The 21,513-nt window shown below is 43.6% G+C and overlaps 1 protein-coding gene across 5 annotated transcripts in view; it reads right to left on the minus strand.

Annotated features, from left to right (window-relative positions):
* DNAH7 (dynein axonemal heavy chain 7) overlaps positions 1-21,513 on the minus strand; it is a 356,587-nt gene that overhangs the window by 303,036 nt on the left and 32,038 nt on the right. For 4 of the 5 annotated variants that reach the window (XM_038748901.1, XM_038748903.1, XM_038748900.1 and 1 more), the window contains exons 8-11: positions 17,396-17,521; positions 12,289-12,408; positions 7,914-8,097; positions 4,546-4,725 (exon numbers count right to left, since the gene is read on the minus strand). In XM_038748901.1, coding sequence (XP_038604829.1) covers positions 4,546-4,725; positions 7,914-8,097; positions 12,289-12,408; positions 17,396-17,521 — 610 coding nt within the window. The remainder of the gene's footprint in view (positions 1-4,545; positions 4,726-7,913; positions 8,098-12,288; positions 12,409-17,395; positions 17,522-21,513) is intronic. The other variant, XM_038748902.1, reaches the window with a different exon arrangement.

The raw sequence follows: 21,513 nt of genomic DNA on the forward strand, positions 1-21,513 counted from the left end.
ATACGCTTGCATGAATTCACTCTGATTATCGTCCTCTCCAAAGTGCTTAGTACAGTGCTCTGCACGCAGCAATGAATATGATTGCTTGAACTCTGATTATCGTCCTCTCCAAAGTGCTTAGTACAGTGCTCTGCACGCAGTAAGCGCTCAATAAATACGATCGCATGAACTCTGATTATCGTCCTCTCCAAAGTGCTTAGTACAGTGCTCAGCACGTAGTAAGCGCTCAATCAATACGATTGCATGAATGAACTCTGATTATCGTCCTCTCCAAAGTGCTTAGTACAGTGCTCTGCACGCAGGAAGCGCTCAATAAATATGATTGCTTGGACTCTGATTATCGTCCTCTCCAAAGTGCTTAGTACAGTGCTCGGCACGCAGTAAGCGCTCAATCAATACGATTGCAGAATGAACTCTGATTATCGTCCTCTCCAAAGTGCTTAGTACAGTGCTCTGCACGCAGTAAGCGCTCAATCAATACTGTGTGCACAACACTGTACTAAGCGCTTAAATGATGATGCTGGTATTTGCTAAGCGCTTACTATGTGCCAAGCACTGTTCTAAGCGCCGGTGAAGATACAGGGGGATCAGGTTGTCCCACGGGGGGCTCACAGTCTTCATCCCCATTTTACAGATGAGGGAACTGAGGCACAAAGAAGTGAAGTGACTTGCCCAAAGTCACCCAACAGACAAGTGGTTGAGTCAGGATTAGAACCCATGACCTCTGACTCCCAAGCCCGGGCTCTTTCCACTGAGCCACGCTGCTTCTCGCCTAGTGCTTAGTACAGTGCCTGGCACATAATAAGCACTTAACGAGTTTTCCAGAACCAGCATATCATTCATTCATTCATTCATTCAATCGTATTTATTGAGCGCTTACTGTGTGCAGAGCACTGTACTAAGCGCTTCGGAAGTACCCAGTACATAGAGCCCGGGCTTGGGAGTCAAAAGACCCTGGGTTCTAATCCTGACTCTGCCTCTTGTCTGCTGTGTGACCTCGGGCAAGTCACTTCACTTCTCTGGGCCTCCATTCCCCCATCTGTAAAATGGGGATTGAGACTGTAAGACCCACGTGGGACAGGGAACGTGTCCAAACCGATTCGCTTGTATCCACCCCAGCGCTTAGTACAGTGTCGGGAACGTAATAAACGCCTAACAAGTATATCAGTTGTCATTATTAGGCACCATTTTTAAAAGAATCAAAATCTAGGCATTTCTTACCCACTTAGCACACAACTTAGTCTCAACTCTGGGCACGCCCCAGCGCTTAATACAGTGTCGGGAACATAATAAACGCCTAACAAGTATATGAGTTATCATTATTAGGCACCATTTTTAAAAGAATCAAAACCTAGGCATTTCTTACCCACTTAGCATACAACTTCGTCTCAGCTCTGGGTACGCCCCGCGCTTAATACAGTGTTGGGAACGTAATAAACGCCTAACTAGTATATTAGTTGTCATTATTAGGCACCATTTTTAAAAGAACCAAATCTAGGCATTTCTCACCCACTTAGCATACAATTTCGTCTCAACTCTGGGCACAACCCAACGCTTAATACAGTGTTGGGAAGGTAATAAACGCCTAACAAGTATATCAGTAGTCATTTTTAGGGACCATTTTTAAAAGAATCAAAATCTAGGCATTTCTCACCCACTTAGCATACAACTTCGCCTCAACTCTGAGCACACCCCAGCGCTTAGTACAGTCTCTGGCACGTAATAAACGCCTAACAAGTATATCAGTTGTCATTTTTAGGCACCATTTTTAAAAGAATCAAAACCTAGGCATTTCTTACCCATTTAGCATACAACTTCGTCTCAACTCTGGGCACACCCTAGCGCTTAATACAGTGTCCAGAACGTAATAAACGCCTAACAAGTATATCAGTTATCACTATTAGGTATCATTTTTAAAAGAATAAAAATCTAGGCCTTTCTTACCCACTTAACATACAACTTCGTCTCAACTCTGGGCACACCCCAGCGCTTAATACAGTGTCGGGAACGTAATAAACGCCTAACAAGTATATCAGTTGTCATTATTAGGCACCATTTTTAAAGAATCAAAATCTAGGCATTTCTTACCCACTTAGCATACAATTTCGTCTCAACTCTGGGCACACCCCAGCGCTTAATACAGTGTCGGGAACATAATAAACGCCTTACAAATATATCAGTTATCATTATTAGGCACCATTTTTAAAAGAATCAAAATCTAGGCATTTCTTACTCACTTAGCATACAACTTCTTCTCAACTCCGGGCACGCCCCAGCGCTTAATACAGTGTCGGGAACGTAATAAACGCCAGCAAGTATATCAGTAGTCATTTTTAGGTACCATTTTAAAAAGAATCAAAATCTAGGCATTTCTAACCCACTTAGCATACAACGTCGTCTCAACTCTGGGCACACCCCAGGGCTTAATACAGTGTCGGGAACATAATCAACGCCTAACAAGTATATCAGTTATCATTATTAGGCACCATTTTTAAAAGAATCAAAATCTAGGCATTTCTTACCCACTTAGCATACAACTTCGTCTCAACTCGGCACGCCCCAGCGCTTAATACAGTCTCAGGAACGTAATAAACGCCTAACAAGTATACCAGTTGTCATTATTAGGTACCATTTTTAAAAGAATCAAAATCTAGGCATTTCTCACCCACTTAGCATACAACTTCGTCTCAACTCTGGGCACACCCCGGCTCTTAATACAGTGTCGGGAACGTAATAAACGCCTAGCAAGTATATCAGTTGTCATTATTAGGCACCATTTTTAAAGAATAAAAATCTAGGCATTTCTTGCCCACCTAACATACAACTTCGTCTCAACTCTGGGCACGCCCCAGCGCTTAATACAGTGTCGGGAACGTAATAAATGCCTAACAAGTATATCAGTTATCATTATTAGGTACCATTTTTAAAAGAATCAAAATCTAGTCATTTCTTACGCACGTAACACAACTTCATCTCAACTCGGCACACCCCAGAGCTTAATACAGTGTCTGGCACGTAATGAACGCCTAACAAGTATATCAGTTGTCATTATTAGGCACCATTTTTAAAAGAATCAAAATCTAGGCATTTCTTACGCACTTAGTTTACAACTTCGTCTCAACTCTGGGCACACCCCAGTGCTTAATACAGTGTCGGGAAGATAATTAACGCCTAACAAGTATATCAGTTATCATTATTAGGCATCATTTTTAAAAGAATCAAAATCTAGGCATTTCTTACCCACTTAGCATACAACTTCGTCTCAACTCTGGGCACACCCCAGCGTTTAATACAGTGTCGGGAACGTAATAAACGCCTAACAAGTAAATCAGTTGTCATTATTAGATACCATTTTTAAAAGAATCAAAATCTAGGCATTTCTTACCCACTTAGCATACAACTTCGTCTCAGCTCTGGGCACACCCCAGCGCTTAATACAGTGTCGGGAACATAATAAACGCCTAACAAATATATCAGTTATCATTATTAGGCACCATTTTTAAAAGAATAAAAATCTAGGCATTTCTTACCCACTTAGCATACAACTTCTTCTCAACTCTGGGCACACCTCAGCGCTTAATACGGTGTTGGGGACATAATAAACGCCTAACAAGTATATCAGTTGTCATTATTAGGCACCATTTTTAAAAGAATCAAAACCTAGGCATTTCTTACCCACTTTGCATACAACTTCGTCTCAACTCTGGGCACACCCCAGCGCTTAATACAGTGTTGTGAACGTAATAAACGCCTAACAAGTATATCAGTTATCATTATTAGGTACCATTTTTAAAGAATCAAAATCTAGGCATTTCTTACACACTTAGCATACAACTTCGTCTCAACTTTGCGCACACCCCTGCGCTTACTACCGTGTCGGGAACGTAATAAACGCCTAACAACTATATCAGTTGTTATTATTAGGTAGCATTTTTAAAAGAATCAAAACCTAGGCATTTCTTACCCACTTAGCATACAACTTCTTCTCAACTCTGGGCACACCCCAGCGCTTAATACAGTGTCGGGAACATAACAAACGCCTAACAAGTATATCAGTTGTTATTATTAGGTACCATTTTTAAAAGAATCAAAATCTAGGCATTCCTTACCCACTTAGCATACAACTTCGTCCCAACTCTGGGCACACCCCAGCGCTTAATACAGTGTCGGGAACGTAATAAACGCCTAACAAGTATATCAGTTGTCATTATTAGGTACCATTTTTAAAAGAATCAAAACCTAGGCATTCCTTACCCACTTAACATACAACTTCGTCTCAACTCTGGGCACACCCCAGCGCTTAATACAGTGTCAGGAACGTAATAAACTCCTAACAAGTATATCAGTTATCAGTATTAGGTATCATTTTTAAAAGAATCAAAATCTAGGCATTTCTTACCCACTTAACATACAACTTCGTCTCAACTCTGGGCACACCCCAGCGTTTAATACAGTGTCGGGAATGTAATAAACGCCCAACAAGTATATCAGTTATCATTATTAGGTACCATTTTTTAAAAAAATCAAAATCTAGGCATTTCTTACCCACTTCGCATACAACTTCGTCTCAACTCTGGGCACGTAACTGACCGCTTTGAGCATGATGTCATAAATGTTTAGAAAAATCGCTTGAAAATCGCCGAACTCCGGTTCAAACTTGATGGAGTCGTTGTCCAGAATCACTCTCAGGATGAATCCGGGGTGCTCGAAAGCTCGGACGGAATCCTCAAAAAATAAAAAAAATAATAATAATAACATTAATAATAATAATAATAATAATAAATAATGATAATGATAATAATAATAATAATAATAATAATAATGAGATATGTGGATATCCCCAATACTCATTTTCCAAATCCCAAAGACTTAGGCCCCTGTGAGTTTTGATCTCCAGCTTCTAGTTCTCGGGGTCAGAACCGAACGAATGGTCATACTGAGCTCGCATCTACCCCAGGGCTTAGTACAGTGCTTGGCACATAGTAAGCGCTTAACGAATAATCAATCAATCAATCAATCGTATTTATTGAGCGCTTTCTGTGTGCAGAGCACTGGAGTAAGTGCTTGGGAAGTCCAAGTTGGCAACATATAGAGACAGTCCCTCCCCAACAGTGGGCTCACAGTCTAAACCTCAGACGGAATCCTCAAAAAATAATAATAAAATAATAATTTATATTTTAAATTTATATATAAAATAATTTATATTTTAAATTTATAATTTAAATTATTATTAAATGGTATTAATTTAATACTATTATCATTACTACCGATTTACATCTGTAAAAATGGGGATGAATGATAAGAAGGATGATGGCATTTATTAAGCGCTTACTATGTGCACAGCACTGTTCTAAGCAATGGGGAGGTTACAAGGTGATCAGGTTGTCCCACGGGGGGCTCACAGTCTTCATCCCCGTTTTCCAGATGAGCGAACTGAGGCTCAGAGAGGTGAAGGGACTTGCCCAAGGTCACCCAGCGGACAAGTGGCGGAGCTGGGATTCGAACCCATGACCTCTGACTCCAAAGCCCGGGCTCTTTCCACTGGGCCAATAAATACGATTGATTGATTGATTGATTGATTTATGCTCACATAAAGACTGTGAGCCCCACGTGGCTTGGGAGCTGGAGGTCGTGGGTTCCAATCCTGCCTCGGCTACTTGTCAGCCATGTGACTCTGGGCCCGTCACTTCACTTCTCTGGGCCTCAGTTCCCTCATCTGGAAAACGGGGATGAAGACTGTGAGCCCCCCATGGACAACCTGATCACCTTGTATCTCTCCCAGCGCTTAGAACAGTGCTCGGCACATAGTAGGCGCTTAACAAATAGCATCATCATTATTCTCATGATTACTACCGTTGCGTTGGACTCTTCCCTCATGGGCTTGTACTTTCCGGGGGTCCACGGTGGGAGACTGGAGGTTTGATGGAGAAGCAGCGTGGCTCAGTGGAAAGAGCCCGGGCTTGGGAGTCAGAGGTCATGGGTTCAAATCCGCCACTTGAGAAGCAGCATGGCTCAGTGGAAAGAGCCCGGGCTTTGGAGTCAGAGGTCGTGGGTTCAAATCCCAGCTCCCCCAATTGTCAGCTGTGTGACTTTGGGCAAGTCACTTCACTTCTCTGGGCCTCAGTTCCCTCATCTGTAAAGTGGGGATTACGACTGTGAGCCCCACGCGGGGCAACCTGATCACCTTGTATCCCCCCAATGCTTAGAACAGTGCTTTGCACATAGTAAGCGCTTAACAAATGCCATTATTATTATTATTATTATTGTTATTATTATTATTAAAATGGGGATGAAGACTGTGAGCCCCCCGTGGGCCAACCTAATCACCTTGTAACCTTCCCACCACTTAGTACAGTGCTTTGCACATAGTAAGCGCTTACTAAATGCCATTTAAAAAAAATACTCCAAAGCCCAGGCTCTTTCCACTGAGCCACGCTGCTTCTCAGGCGCTCAGTCCAATCAGTCAATCGTATTTATTGAGAGCTTACTGTGTGCAGAGCACTGTACTAAGCGCTTGGGAAGTACATGTCGGCAACAACTAGGGACGGTCCCTACCCAACAGCGGGCTCACAGTCTAGAACGGGGAGACAGACAACAAAACAAAACATATTCTTCTAGACTGTGAGCCCGCTGTTGGGTAGGGACCGTCTCTATATGTTGCCAACTTGTACTTCCCAAGCGCTTAGTACAGTGCTCTGCACACAGTAAGCGCTCAATAAATACGACTGATTGATTGATTGATTGATATTAACGAAATAAAATAAATAGAATAGATATGTACAAGTAAAATAAATAAATGAATAGGTCAGCGCTCAATAAAGACGAATGACCGACTGAGGAGGCCGAGGCCCCGCTCACCAGTGGCTGGGCCAACTTGTACTTCCCCAGCGCTCAGTACAGTGCTCTGCACACAGTAAGCGCTCAATAAATACGATGGATTGATTGATATTAACAAAATAAAATAAATAGAATAGATATGTACAAGTAAAATAAATGAATAAATAGGTCAGCACTCAATAAAGACGAATGACCGACTGAGGAGGCCGAGGCCCCCCTCACCAGCCGCTGGGCCAACTTGTACTTCCCAAGCACTTAGTATAGTGCTCTGCACACAGTAAGCGCTCAATAAATACGATTGATCGATTGATTGATTGATATTAACAAAATAAAATCAATACAATAGATATGTCCAAGTAAAATAAATGAATAAATAGGTCAGCGCTCAGTAAAGACGAACGACCGACTGAGGAGGCCGAGGCCCTGCTCACCGGCGGCTGGGCCAACTTGTACGTCCCAAGCGCTTAGTCCAGTGCTCTGCCCACAGTAAGTGCTCAATAAATACAATTGATTGATTGATTGATATTAACGAAATAAAATAAATAGAATAGATATGTACAAGTAAAATAAATGAATAAATAGGTCAGCGCTCAATAAAGACGAACGACCAACTGAGGAGGCCGAGGCCCCGCTCACCGGCGGCTGGGCCTACTTGTACTTCCCAAGCGCTTAGTACAGTGCTCTGCACACAGTAAGCGCTCAATAAATACGATTGATCGATTGATATTAACAAAATAAAATGAATAGAATAGATATGTCCAAGTAAAATAAATGAACAAATAGGTCAGCGCTCAATAAAGACGAACGACCGACTGAGGAGGCCGAGGCCCCGCTCACACGGTAAGTGCTCAATAAATACAATTGATTGATTGATTGATTGATATTAATGAATAGAATAGATATGTCCAAGTAAAATAAATGAATAAATAGGTCAGCACTCAATAAATACGATTGATTGATTGATATTAACGAAATAAAATCAATAGAATAGACATGTCCAAGTAAAATAAATGAATAAATAGGTCAGCGCTCAATAAAGACGAACGACCGACTGAGGAGGCCGAGGCCCCGCTCACCGGCGGCTGGGCGATGAGGTTGGTGAAGTCCTGCAGTGAGCTGAGCGCCAGGCCCTGCAGCTGAGCGGTCATCAGGGTGGCCGCGCAGTTGAAGAAGGATTCCAGTTTGGCCGCGCTGGCGTTGGTGGGCAGCTGTTTGCGTTTGTTCCCTTGGTAGTAGATGTTCTGCACCTCCGGAAACCACCTGGGACGGATTCGAGAGCCGGTCGGAGTCGATCGGAGCCCGCCGGCCCGCTCGGGGGATGCCCGGAGGGCCGTGAGGCCTAGCGGGAAGGGCCGGGATACGGAAGACGGGCCCCACAGCGGACGAGGGAAGAGCCGGGATTAGAAGTCTCAAGTAATGATAATAATAATAATAATAATGGCATTTGTTAAGCGCTTACTTTGTGCAAAGCATTCATTCATTCATTCAATCGGATTTATTGAGCGCTTACTGTGTGCAGAGCACTGGACTAAGCGCTTGGGAAGTCCAGGGTGGCAACATCTAGAGACGGTCCCTACCCAACATTCATTCATTCATTCAATCGTATTTATTGAGCACTTACTGTGTGCAGAGCACTGGACTGAGCGCTTGGGAAGGACAAGTTGGCAACATCTAGAGATGGTTCCTACCCAACATTCATTCATTCATTCATTCTTTCAATCGTATTTATTGAGCGCTTACTGTGTGCAGAGCACTGGACTAAGCGCTTGGGAAGTACAAGTTGGCAACATATAGACGGTCCCTACCCAACAGCGGGCTCACAGTCGAGAAGGGGGAGACAGACAACAAAACATGTTAACAAAATGAAATGTGCGGAGGGAGGGCATTCCCGGCCCGGGGGAGGACATGAGACTTCCTGACTCCCACTTCTGTGTCATCTGCTCTTCGTTTTTCATCTCTGCTTTACTTGTAACCTGTTTCAAAGCACTGTTCTAAGCGCTGGGGGGGATACAAGGTGATCAGTTTGTCCCACGGGGGGCTCACAGTCTTAATCCCCATTTGACAGAGGGAACTGAGGCCCAGAGAAGTGAAGTGATTAGCCCAAGGTCACACAGCAGACACGTGGGGGAGCTGGGATTCGAACCCATGACCTCTGACTCCAGAGCCCGGGCTCTTTCCACTGAGCCACGCTGCTTCTACAAGTAGGCCCCGCTTGGGAGTCAGGGGTCGTGGGTTCTAATCCCGGCTCCGCCAATTGTCAGCTGGGTGACTTTGGGCAAGTCACCTCTCTGCGCCTCATCTGTAAAATGGGGATGAAGACTGTGAGCCCCACATGGGACAACTTGATCACCTTGTATCCTCCCAGCGCTTAGATAATTAGATAATTAGATAATAATAATTAGATAATAATTAGATAATTAGATAATAATTAGATAATAATCTAGATAATTAGATAATTATTATTATTATTATTATTATAACGATGGCATTTATTAAGTGCTTACTATGTGCAGAGCACTGTTCTAAGCGCTGGGGAATTTACAAGGTGATCAGGTATAATATTATCAGATAGTATGATTATCCCGGCCCCGCCGCTTGTCAGCCGGGTGACTTTGGGCCAGTCACTTCACTTCTCCAATCATCAGTCAATCAATCGCATTTATTGAGCGCTTACTGTGTGCAGAGCACTGTACTAAGCGCTTGGGAAGTACAAGTTGGCAACATATAGAGACGGTCCCTACCCAACAGTGGGCTCACAGTCTAGAAGATTCCCTCATCAGTCAAATGGGGATGAAGATGGGGACAACCTGATCACCTTGTAACCTCCCTAGAGCTTAGAACAGTGCTTTGCACATAGTAAGCGCTTAATAAATGACATCATTATTAGTATCTGTCAAATAGGGATGAAGACTGGGCGCCCCATATGGGACAACCTGATCACCTTGCATCTCCCCCAGTGCTTAGAACAGTGCTTGGCACATAGTAAGAGCTTAATAAATGCCATCATTATTATTATCTGTCAAATAGGGATGAAGACTGGGAGCCCAAAATGGGACAACCTGATCACCTTGCATCTCCCCCAGCGCTTAGAACAGTACTTGGCACATAGTAAGCGCTTAATAAATACCATCATTATTATTATCTGTCAAATAGAGATGAAGACTGGGAGCCCAAAATGGGACAACCTGATCACCTTGCATCTCCCCCAGTGCTTAGAACAGTGCTTGGCACATAGTAAGTGCTTAATAAATGTCATCATTATTATTATCTGTAAAATGGGGATGAAGACTGGGAGCCCAAAATGGGACAACCTGATGACCATGCATCACCCCCAGCGCTTAGAACAGTGCTTGGCACATAGTAAGTGCTTAATAAATGCCATCATTATTATTATCTGTCAAATAGGGATGAAGACTGGGAGCCCCATATGGGACAACCTGATCACCTTGCATCTCCCCCATCGCTTAGTACAGTGCTTGGCACATAGTAAGCGCTTAATAAATGCCATCATTATTATTATCTGTCAAATAGGGATGAAGACTGGGAGCCCAAAATGGGACAACCTGATGACCTGGCATCTCCCCCAGCACTTAGAACAGTGCTTGGCACATAGTAAGTGCTTAATAAATGTCATCATTATTATTATCTGTCAAATGGGGATGAAGACTGGGAGCCCAACATAGGACAACCTGATGACCTTGTATCTCTCCCAGCGCTTAGAACAGTGCTTGGCACATAGTTAGTGCTTAATAAATGTCATCATTATTATTATCTGTCAAATGGGGATGAAGACTGGGAGCCCCACATGGGACAACCTGATGACCTTGTACCTCCCCTAGCGCTTACAACAGTGCTTGGCACATAGTAAGCACTTAACAAATACCATCATCATTATTATTATTATCTCCATTTTGTGGTAGATCTATCAGTCATACTTAGTGAGCACTTCCTGGGTGCAGGGCACCGTACTAAGCGCTCAAGGGAGAACAGAGTACTTCTGACCACAATGACCAATCCAGTCAAACATGGGCTTGCTGTGTGACCTTGGGATAAGCCACTTCGCCGTGTATCCCCCCAGCGCTTAGAACAGTGCTTCGCACATAGTAAGCGCTTAGCAAATACCACCATCATTATCATATTAATATTATAATCATAATAATCACGATAATAATAATGGTATTTATTATTACCACTGGGCAATAAGTAGCCCCCTCCTTTCTCTCCCCTTCCACCGCCTCTCCATCCCCCCCGCCTTACCGCCTTCCCCTCCCCACAGCACCTGTACATATGTATATATGTTTGTATGTATTTATTACTCTATTTATTTATTTATTTTATTTGTACATATTTATTCCATTTATTCTGGTGACTGTATATATGTTTGTACATATTTATTACTCTATTTATTTATTTTACTTGTCCATATCTATTCTATTTATTTTATTTTGTTAGTATGTTTGGTTTTGTTGTCTGTCTCCCCCTTCTAGACTATGTGAGCCCACTGCTGGGTAGGGACCGTCTCTAGATGTTGCCAACTTGGACTTCACAAGCGCTTAGTCCAGTGCTCTGCACACGGTAAGCGCTCAATAAATACGATTGAATGAATGAATTAGAGAGGCACCATGGTGTAGTGGCTAGAGCACAGGTCCTGGGTTCTAATCCCGGCTCCGCCACTTGTCTGCTATGTGAACTTGGGCAAGTCACTTCACTTCTCTGCTCAGCGGAAAGAGCCCAGGCTTTGAAGTCAGAGGTCATGGGTTCTAATCCCGACTCTGCCACTTGTCAGCTGTGTGGCTTTGGGCAAGTACTTCACTTCTCTGGGCCTCAGTTACCTCCACTGTAAAATGGGGATTAAGATTGTGAGCCCCACGTGGGACAACCTGATCACCTTGTAAATTCCCCAGCGCTTTGAACAGTGCTTTGCACATAGTAAGCGCTTAATAAATGTCATCATTATTATTATGATGAGGGTTATCCGGGCCTCAGTTCCCTCATCTGTCAAATGGGGATTGAGGCGGTAAGCCCCACGTGGGGCAGGGAACGTGTCCAACTCGGTTTGCTTGTATCCACCCCGGCACATAGTAAGCGCTTAACAAATACCATTTATCATTATTACTATTATTACTGTCCACGGCCTCTACCTGAACCACATCGAAAAGTCACAACTCTCCAAGAATTCAGACCCCCTTCACCCCCAAAAAGATTCCGGAGATGATTCCCCCAAAAGATTACAGGCCTCATCTGTAAAATGGGGATGAAGACTGTGAGCCCCATGTGGGACAACCTTATATCCTCCCCAGCGCTTAGAACAGTGCTTTGCACATAGTAAGCGCTTAACAAATGCAATTATTATTATTATTATTATTGTTATTGTTATTATTATTATTATTCCAGAACAATAAAGGAGGAAACGTCCCCGTTCCCTTGTTGAAACTGAAAATGGAGGCATACGTTTTCAGGAGGATTTCTTTGGCCGACTCCATGTGCTTCATGGCAATGGTCTGAAACACCGACAGCTCGATTGCCTCCTGAAGGTTGTGAAATTCTTCGATATCAATTAAACGTAATTTCCTGAAAAGGGGACAGAAATGAAAATGAACGTCTCTTCATTCTTCTGTTGATTTTTTAAAAAATGAACCAGTAATTCTAAGTAATGATAATGATGATGGCAAAGCACTGTTCTAAGCACTGGGAAGGTTACAAGGTGATCAGATTGTCCCACGGGGGGCTCAGAGTCTTCATCCCCATTTTACAGATGAGGTCACTGAGGCCCAGAGAAGGTAAGCCACTTGCCCAAAGTCACACAGCTGGCAATTGGCGGAGCCGGGATTTGAACCCATGGCCTCTGACTCCAGAGCCCGTGTTCTTTTCCACTGAGCCAGCGCTTAACGTTCAGCCCACTGTTGGGTAGGGACCGTCTCTATATGTTGCCAACTTGTACTTCCCAAGCGCTTAGTACAGTGCTCTGCACACAGTAAGCGCTCAGTAAATACGATTGATTGATTCATTCATTCAGTCATTCAGTCAATCGTATTTATTGAGCGCTTACTGTGTGCAGAGCACTGGACTAAGCGCTTGGGAAGTACAAGTTGGCAACACATAGAGACGGTCCCTACCCAACAGCGGGCTCAAAGTCTAGAAGCAGGAGACACACAACAAGACAAAACATATTAACAAAATAAAATAAATAGAATATTAACAAATGCCACTGTTATTATTATTATTATTCATTCTCTTCATTCTTCTATTTTTTTGAAGAGGTGTTTATTTTTTAAGCGCTTACTATAATAATAATAATAATAATAATAATGGCATTTATCAAGTACTTACTATGTGCCAAGCACTGTTCTAAGCGCTGGGGGAGATACAAGGTGATCAGGTTGTCCAACGTGGGGCTCACCGTCTCCATCCCCATTTTACAGGAGAGGGGACTGAGGCCCAGAGAAGTGAAGTGACTTGCCCAAGGTCACACAGCAGATAAGTGGAGGAGGCCCGGACTTCATATTGACGTCTGTCTCCCGCCTCAGGCTGTAAACTCACCGTGGGCAGGGAATGTCCATTCAATCGCATTGATTGAGCGCTTACTGTGTGCAAAGCACTGTACTAAGCGCTTAAATGTATCCGTTTATTCATTCATTCATTCAATCGTCTTTATTGAGCGCTTACTGTGTGCAGAGCACCGTACTAAGCGCTGGGGTGGATATAATAATGAATCAATCAATCAATCATTCATTCGTATTTATTGAGCGCTTACTGTGTGCAGAACACTGTACTAAGCGCTTGGGAAGTACAAGTTGGCAACATATAGAGACAGTCCCTACCCAACAGTGGGCTCACGGTTTATTGTCCTAGTGTCCTCTCCCAATCGCTTAGGACGGTGCTCTGCAGTTCTTAGGACGGTTCAAACAGTTACTTAGAATAAATAGTTCATTTAAAAAAAAATGAACGGAAATAATAATAATGATGGCATTTGTTAAGCGCTTACTATGTGCCAAGCACTGTTCTAAGCACTAGGGTGGATACAAGGTCAGCAGGTTGTCCCCCGTGGGGCTCCCAGTCTTCATCCCCCTTTTCCAGATGAGGTCACTGAGGCCCAGAGAAGTCAAGTGACCTGCCCAAAGTCACCCAGCTGACAAGTGGCGGAGCCGGGATTTGAACCCACGACCCCTGACTCCCAAGCCACTGAGCCGCGCTGCTTCTCCGGCCCACGCTGCTTCAGGATTCATTCAGTCATTCGGCGGAATTGCTTAGTCCAGTGCTCTGCACACAGGAAGCGCTCAATAAATCCGATTGAATGAATGAATTTGAGCGCTTACTGTGTGCAGAGCGCTGTACTGAGCGCTTAGCACTGTATGAAATCTTCCAGTGGGTTTCAGATATGCCTGTGCCTCTTTCCTGTGTCTAAATGGAGTAGCTCCACTCTTGGATAAGACTGCGAGCCCACTGTTGGGTACGGACCGCCAACTTGGACTTCCCAAGAGCTTAGTACAGTGCTCTGCACACAGTAAGCGCTCAATAAATACGATGGATTGATAGATTGATTGATTGAATAATGAGACTGAATAATGAGAAGCAGCATGGTTTAGCGGATCGAACGCTGGATTCAAATCCCGGCTCCACCACATGTCTGCTGGGGTAGAGAGCGGCTAATCAGGTCGGACGCCATCCCCATTTTGCAGATCAGGTCATCGAGGCACAGAGAGGTGTGGCCATTATTATTATTATTATTAAAAATAACTATATAACTATTATATAATAATATATAATAATTAATAATATATAATAGTATATGATTATAATGATATTAAAAATAATAAATACGATTGATTGATTGATTATTAATGGCCTTTATTAAGCACTTACTCTGTGCAAAGCACCGTTCTAAGCACTGGGGAGGTGACAAGGCGATAATAATAATAATAATAATGGCATCGAAGCACTGTTCTAAGTCCTGGGGAGGTGACAAGGCAATGATAATAAGGATAATGATAATGATAATGATAATAATAATGGCATCAAAGCACTGTTCTAAGCGCTGGGGAGGTGACAAGGTGGTAATAATAATAATAATAATAATAATAATAATTGAATCAAAGCACTGTTCTAAGTGCTGGGGAGGTGAAAAGGCGATAATAATAATAATAATAATAATAATGGCATCAAAGCACTGTTCTAAGTGCTGGGGAGGTGACAAGGCGATAATAATAATAATAATAATAATAATAATAATAATAATGGCATCAAAGCGCTGTTCTAAGAGCTGGGGAGGTGACAAGGCGATAATAGTAATGATAATAATGGCATTAATTAAGCGCTTACTATGTGCAAAGCATTGTTCTAAGCACTGGGGAGGTTACAAGGTGAACAGGTTGTCCCACTGTTGGGACCGTCTCCATCTGTTGCCAACTTGTACTTCCCAAGCGCTTAGTCCAGTGCTCTTCACACAGTAAGTGCTCAATAAATATGATTGAATGAATGAATGAATGAATGAATGAATGAGGACTACTTTGCTTTAATTCTATTTGTTCTGTCGACTTTGACACCTGTCCACATGTTTTGTTTTGTCGTCCGTCTCCCTCTTCTAGACTGTGAGCCCGTCGTTGGGTAGGGACCGTCTCTATATGTTGCCGACTTGGACTTCCCAAGCGCTTAGTCCAGTGCTCTGCACACAGTAAGTGCTCAATAAATACGATTGAATGAATGAATGAGGACTAGCTTGCTTTAATTCTATTTGTTCTGTCGACTTTGACACTTGTCCACATGTTTTGTTTTGTCGTCCATCTCCCCCTGCTAGACTGTGAGCCCGCTGTTGGGTAGGGACCGTCTCTATCTGTTGCCTACTTGGACTTCCCAAGCGCTTAGTCCAGTGCTCTGCACACAGTAGGTGCTCAATAAATACTATTGAATGAATGAATGAATGAGGACTAGCTTGCTTTAATTCTATTTGTTCTGTCGACTTTGACACCTGTCCACATGTTTTCTTTTGTTGTCCATCTCCCCCTTCTAGACTGTGAGCCCGTCGTTGGGTAGGGACCATCTCTATATGTTGCTGACTTGGAATTCCCAAGTGCTTAGTCCAGTGCTCTGCACACAGTAAGTGCTCAATAAATACGATTGAATGAATGAATGAGGACTAGCTTGCTTTAATTCTATTTGTTCTGTCGACTTTGACACTTGTCCACATGTTTTGTTTTGTCGTCCATCTCCCCCTGCTAGACTGTGAGCCTGCTGTTGGGTAGGGACCGTCTCTATCTGTTGCCTACTTGGACTTCCCAAGCGCTTAGTCCAGTGCTCTGCACACAGTAGGCGCTCAATAAATACTATTGAATGAATGAATGAATGAGGACTAGCTTGCTTTAATTCTATTTGTTCTGTCGACTTTGACACCTGTCCACATGTTTTGTTTTGTCGTCCGTCTCCCCCTTCTAGACTGTGAGCCCGTCATTGGGTAGGGACCGTCGCTATATGTTGCCGTCTTGGACTTCCCAAGCGCTTAGTCCAGTGCTCTGCACACAGTAGGCGCTCAATAAATACTATTGAATGAATGAATGAATGAGGACTAGCTTGCTTTAATTCTATTTGTTCTGTCGACTTTGACACCTGTCCACATGTTTTGTTTTGTCGTCCGTCTCCCCCTTCTAGACTGTGAGCCCGTCGTTGGGTAAGGACTGTCTCTAGATGTTGCCAATTTGTCCTTCCCAAGCGCTTAGTCCAGTGCTCTGCACACAGTAGGCGCTCAATAAATACTATTGAATGAATGAATGAATGAGGACTAGCTTGCTTTAATTCTATTTGTTCTGTCGACTTTGACACCTGTCCACATGTTTTGTTTTGTCGTCCGTCTCCCCCTTCTAGACTGTGAGCCCGTCGTTGGGTAAGGACTGTCTCTAGATGTTGCCAATTTGTCCTTCCCAAGCGCTTAGTCCAGTGCTCTGCACACAGTAAGTGCTCAATAAATACGATTGAATGAATGAAAGAAAAGATGAGCTTTCAGTAGGGCTTTGAAGGGAGGAAGAGAGCTCGCTTGGCGGATGGGCGGAGGGAGGGCATCCCGGGCCGGGGGAGGCAACATCTAGAGACGGTCCCTACCCAATAGTGGGCTCACAGTCAAGAAGGGGGAGACAGAGAACAAAACAAAACATATTAACAAAATAAAATAAATAGAATAAACATGTACAAATAAAATAAATAAATAGAGTAATAAATACGTACAAACATATATACATATATACATGTGCTGTGGGGAAGGGAAGGAGGTAAGGCAGGGGGGATGGTACTTCCCAAGCGCTTAGTACAGTGCTCTGCACACAGTAAGCGCTCAATAAATACAATTGAGTGAGTGAGTGAGTGAGTGACGGGGGCTTGGGGTCGACGGTGGGATGGACGAGAAGGAGGTGAGCGACGGCGGAGGAGCAGAGAGTGAGGGCTGGGCCGGAGAAGGACAGAAGGGATGGACTGCACTCAGTAGGAGCTCAATAAATAGGATTAAATGACTGACTGGCTGAACGAATGACTGACAGGTCCCTGGGGGTTGGGGGGGTGTCCAAGAGATACTCACTTGAAAGCTGACTGCCAGAGGTCCAGGACAGCCAGCATGGTTGGATTCATGGCATTCAAATGATCTCTTATGTAACTGCGGGCGGCCCAGAATGACTTTCTCCAAGGCTTAGGTACCATCTGCAATCTAAAAATCACAGCAAAAGATCAATAATAATGATGATGGCATTTATTAAGCGCTTACTTTGTGCAAAGCACTGTTCTAAGCGCTGGGAAGGTTACAAGGTGATCAGGTTGTCCCACAGGGGGCTCACAGTCTTAATCCCCATTTTACAGATGAGGGAACTGAGGCACAGAGAAGTGAAGTGACTTGCCCAAAGTCACCCAGCTGACAATTGGAGGAGCCGGGAATCGAACCCATGACCTCTGACTCCAAAGCCCGTGCTCTTTCCACTGAGCCATGCTGCAATTGTATTTATTGAGCGCTTACTGTGTGCAGAGCACTGGACTAAGCGCTTGGGAAGTCCAAGTTGGCAACATCTAGAGACGGTCCCTACCCAACAGTGGGCTCAAAGTCTAGAAGAGATCTAGAAAAGATCCGGTTAATTCTAATAATTCCAGCATTTGTTAAGCGCTGACTACCCAGCATCATCATCAATCGTATTTATTGAGCGCTTACTATGTGCAGAGCACTGTACTAAGCGCTTAAGCAGCGTGGCTTCAGTGGAAAGAGCCCGGGCTTTGGAGTCATTCATTCAATCATTCTTTCAATGGTATTTATTGAGCGCTTACTGTGTGCAGAGCACTGGACTAAGCGCTTGGGAAGTCCAAGTTGGCAACATATAGAGACGGTCCCTCCCCAACAGTGGGCTAGAAGGGAACTTGTGAACTTGTACTTCCCAAGCGCTTAGTCCAGTGCTCCACACACAGTAAGCGCTCAATAAATACGATTGAATGAATAAACTGTACTGAGTGCTTGGGAGGGATAATACAGTTTCTGTACATATCTATTCTATTTATTTTATTTTGTTAGTACGTTTGGTTTTTGTTCTCTGTCTCCCCCTTCTAGACCGTGAGCTCACTGTTGGGTAGGGACTGTCTCTATATGTTGCCAACTTGGACTTCCCAAGCGCTTAGTACAGTGTTCTGCACACAGTAAGCGCTCAATAAATATGATTGATTGATAAGAATCTAAAGGCTTTGGTTAAGCAACTTTGAGCTCTTTTTGAGGGCACTGACTTGCCTCGATCTCACCTGTCCCGCCACGGACCCCCGGCCCACGTCCTCCCTCTGGCCCGGAATGTCCTCCCCTCCTCACATCCGCCAAACGATCCCTCTTCCCCCCTTCAAATCCCTACTGAAAGCTCACCTCCTCCAGGAGGCCTTCCCACACTGAGCCCCCCTTTTCCTCAGCTCCCCCTTCCATGCCTCAAATTTGTTTTGTTCTCTGTCTCCCCCTTCTAGACTGTGAGCCCACTGTTGGGTAGGGACCGTCTCCAGATGTTGCCAACTTGTCCTTCCCAAGCGCTTAGTCCAGTGCCCTGCACACGGTAAGTGCTCAATAAATACGATTGAATGAATGAATGAATGTTGGGTAGGGACCGTCTCTAGATGTTGCCAACTTGTCCTTCCCAAGCGCTTAGTCCAGTGCTCTGCACACAGTAAGCGTTCAATAAATACGATTGAATGAATGTTGGGTAGGGACCGTCTCTAGATGTTGCCACCCTGGACTTCCCAAGCGCTTAGTCCAGTGCTCTGCACACAGTAACCGCTCAATAAATCGGATTGAATGAATGAATGAATGAACTCGCTCCCTTCGCTATTCCCCCCATCCCCGTCCCACACCACTTATGTCTATCGATGCCCGTTTACTCGTTTCGATGTCTGCCTCCCTTCCCTTAATAATAGTAATAATGATAATAATAATAATAATAATGATGATGGCATTTATTAAGCGCTTCCTATGTGCCGAGCACTGTTCTAAGCGCTGGGGAAGTTACAAGGTGATCAGGTTGTCCCATGTGGGGCTCACACTCTTCATCCCCATTTGACAGATGTGATCACTGAGACACAAAGAAGTGAAGTGACTTGCCCTTAGACCGCAAGCCCATTGTGGGCAGGGATTGTCTCTCTTTGTTCCAAGCGCTTAGTCCAGTGCTCTGCACACAGTAAGCGCTCAATAAATATGATTGAATGAATGAATGAATGGCAATAAACAGACACCTTCCCTGCCCATAGGAAGTTTACAGTCTAGGGGGAGAGACAAACATTAGTACGAATTAATAAATAATAAGAATGATGGCATTTGTTAAGCACTTACTATGTGCAAAGCACTGTTCTAAGCGCTGGGGAGGATACAAGGTGATCAGGTTGTCCCACGTGGGGCTCACAGTCTTCATCCCCATTTTACAGATGAGGTAACCGAGGCCCAGAGAAGTGAAGTGACTTTTTATTTTTTTACAATAAAAAATTATTTTTATTAAGTTATAAGTTATTAAGATATGTTATAAAGTTATTAAGCAGAGTTATTAAGCGCTTACTATGTGCAATGCACTGTTCTAAGCACTGGGGAGGATGCAAGGTGATCAGGTTGTCCCACGTGGGGCTCACACTCTTCATTCCCGTTTTCCAGATGAGGTAACTGAGGCACAGAGAAGTGAAGTGACTTGACCAAAGTCACCCAGCTGACAAGTGGCGGAGCTGGGATTTGAACCCATGATCTCAGAGTCCCAAGCCCTGGCTCTTTCCACTGAGCCACGCAGCTTCTCTAATGGCAGAGAAGAACAGCCAATGCCAATCCTTCTCCCCTCCCCTCTGCCCTCTCCCCTTCCCCGCCACACAACACTTGTGTCTATTTGTACATAATTATTATTCTATCTATTTTATTAATGATGTGTCTATAGCTATCATTCTATTTATTTTGATGCTGTTGACGCCTGTCTACTTGTTTTCTTTTGTTGTGTCTCCCCCTTCTAGACTGTCGTGGGCAGGGATTGTCTCTCTCTGTTGCCGAATTGTACTTTCCAAGACACATTAATGATGTGTCTACATCAATTATTTTATCTATCTACTTTGATGCTATTGACGCCTGACTATTTGTTTTGTTTTGTTGTGTCTCCCCCTTCTAGACCGTCGTGGGCAGGGATTGTCTCTCTCTGTTGCTGAATTGTACTTTCCAAGACACATTAATGATGTGTCTATATCTATTATTCTATTTATCTATTTTGATGCTATTGACGCCTGTCTACTTGTTTGGTTTTGTTGTGTCTCCCCCTTCTAGACTGTCATGAGCAGTGATTGTCTCTCTCTGTTGCCGAATTGTACTTTCCAAGACACAGTAATGATGTGTCTGTATCTATTATTCTATTTATCTATTTTGATGCTATTGACGCCTGTCTACTTGTTTTGTTTTGTTGCATCTCCCGCTTTTAGACCATCGTGGGCAGGGATTGTCTCTCTCTCTCTGTTGCCAAATTGTACTTTCCAAGACACATTAATGATGTGTCTATATTTATCATTCTATTTATTTTGATGCTATTGACGCCTGTCTACTTGTTTTGTTTTGTTGCGTCTCCCCCTTCTAGACCGTCGTGGGCAGGGATTGTCTCTCTCTCTGTTGCCGAATTGTACTTTCCAAGACACATTAATGATGTGTCTATATCTGTTATTCTATATATCTATTTTGATGCGATTGACGCCGGTCTACTTGTTTTGTTTTGTTGTGTCTCCCCCTTCTAGACTGTCGTGGGCAGGGATTGTCTCTCTCTGTTGCCTAATTGTACTTTCCAAGACACATTAATGATGTGTCTATATCTATTATTCTATTTATCCATTTTGATGCTATTGACGCCTGTCTACTTGTATTGTTTTGTTGTGAGTCCCCCTTCTAGACCGTCATGGGCAGGGATTGTCTCTCTCTGTTGCCGAATTGTACTTTCCAAGACACATTAATGATGTGTCTACATCAATTATTCTATTTATCTACTTTGATGCTATTGACGCCTGTCTATTTGTTTTGTTTTGTTGTGTCTCCCCCTTCTAGACCATTGTGGGCAGGGATTGTCTCTCTCTGTTGCTGAATTGTACTTTCCAAGACACATTAATGATGTGTCTATATCTATTATTCTATTTGTCTATTTTGATGCTATTGACGCCTGTCTACTTGCTTTGTTTGGTTGC

This window comes from Tachyglossus aculeatus, chromosome 7, assembly GCF_015852505.1.
Source record: "Tachyglossus aculeatus isolate mTacAcu1 chromosome 7, mTacAcu1.pri, whole genome shotgun sequence".
Taxonomy (NCBI): Eukaryota; Metazoa; Chordata; class Mammalia; order Monotremata; family Tachyglossidae; genus Tachyglossus; species Tachyglossus aculeatus.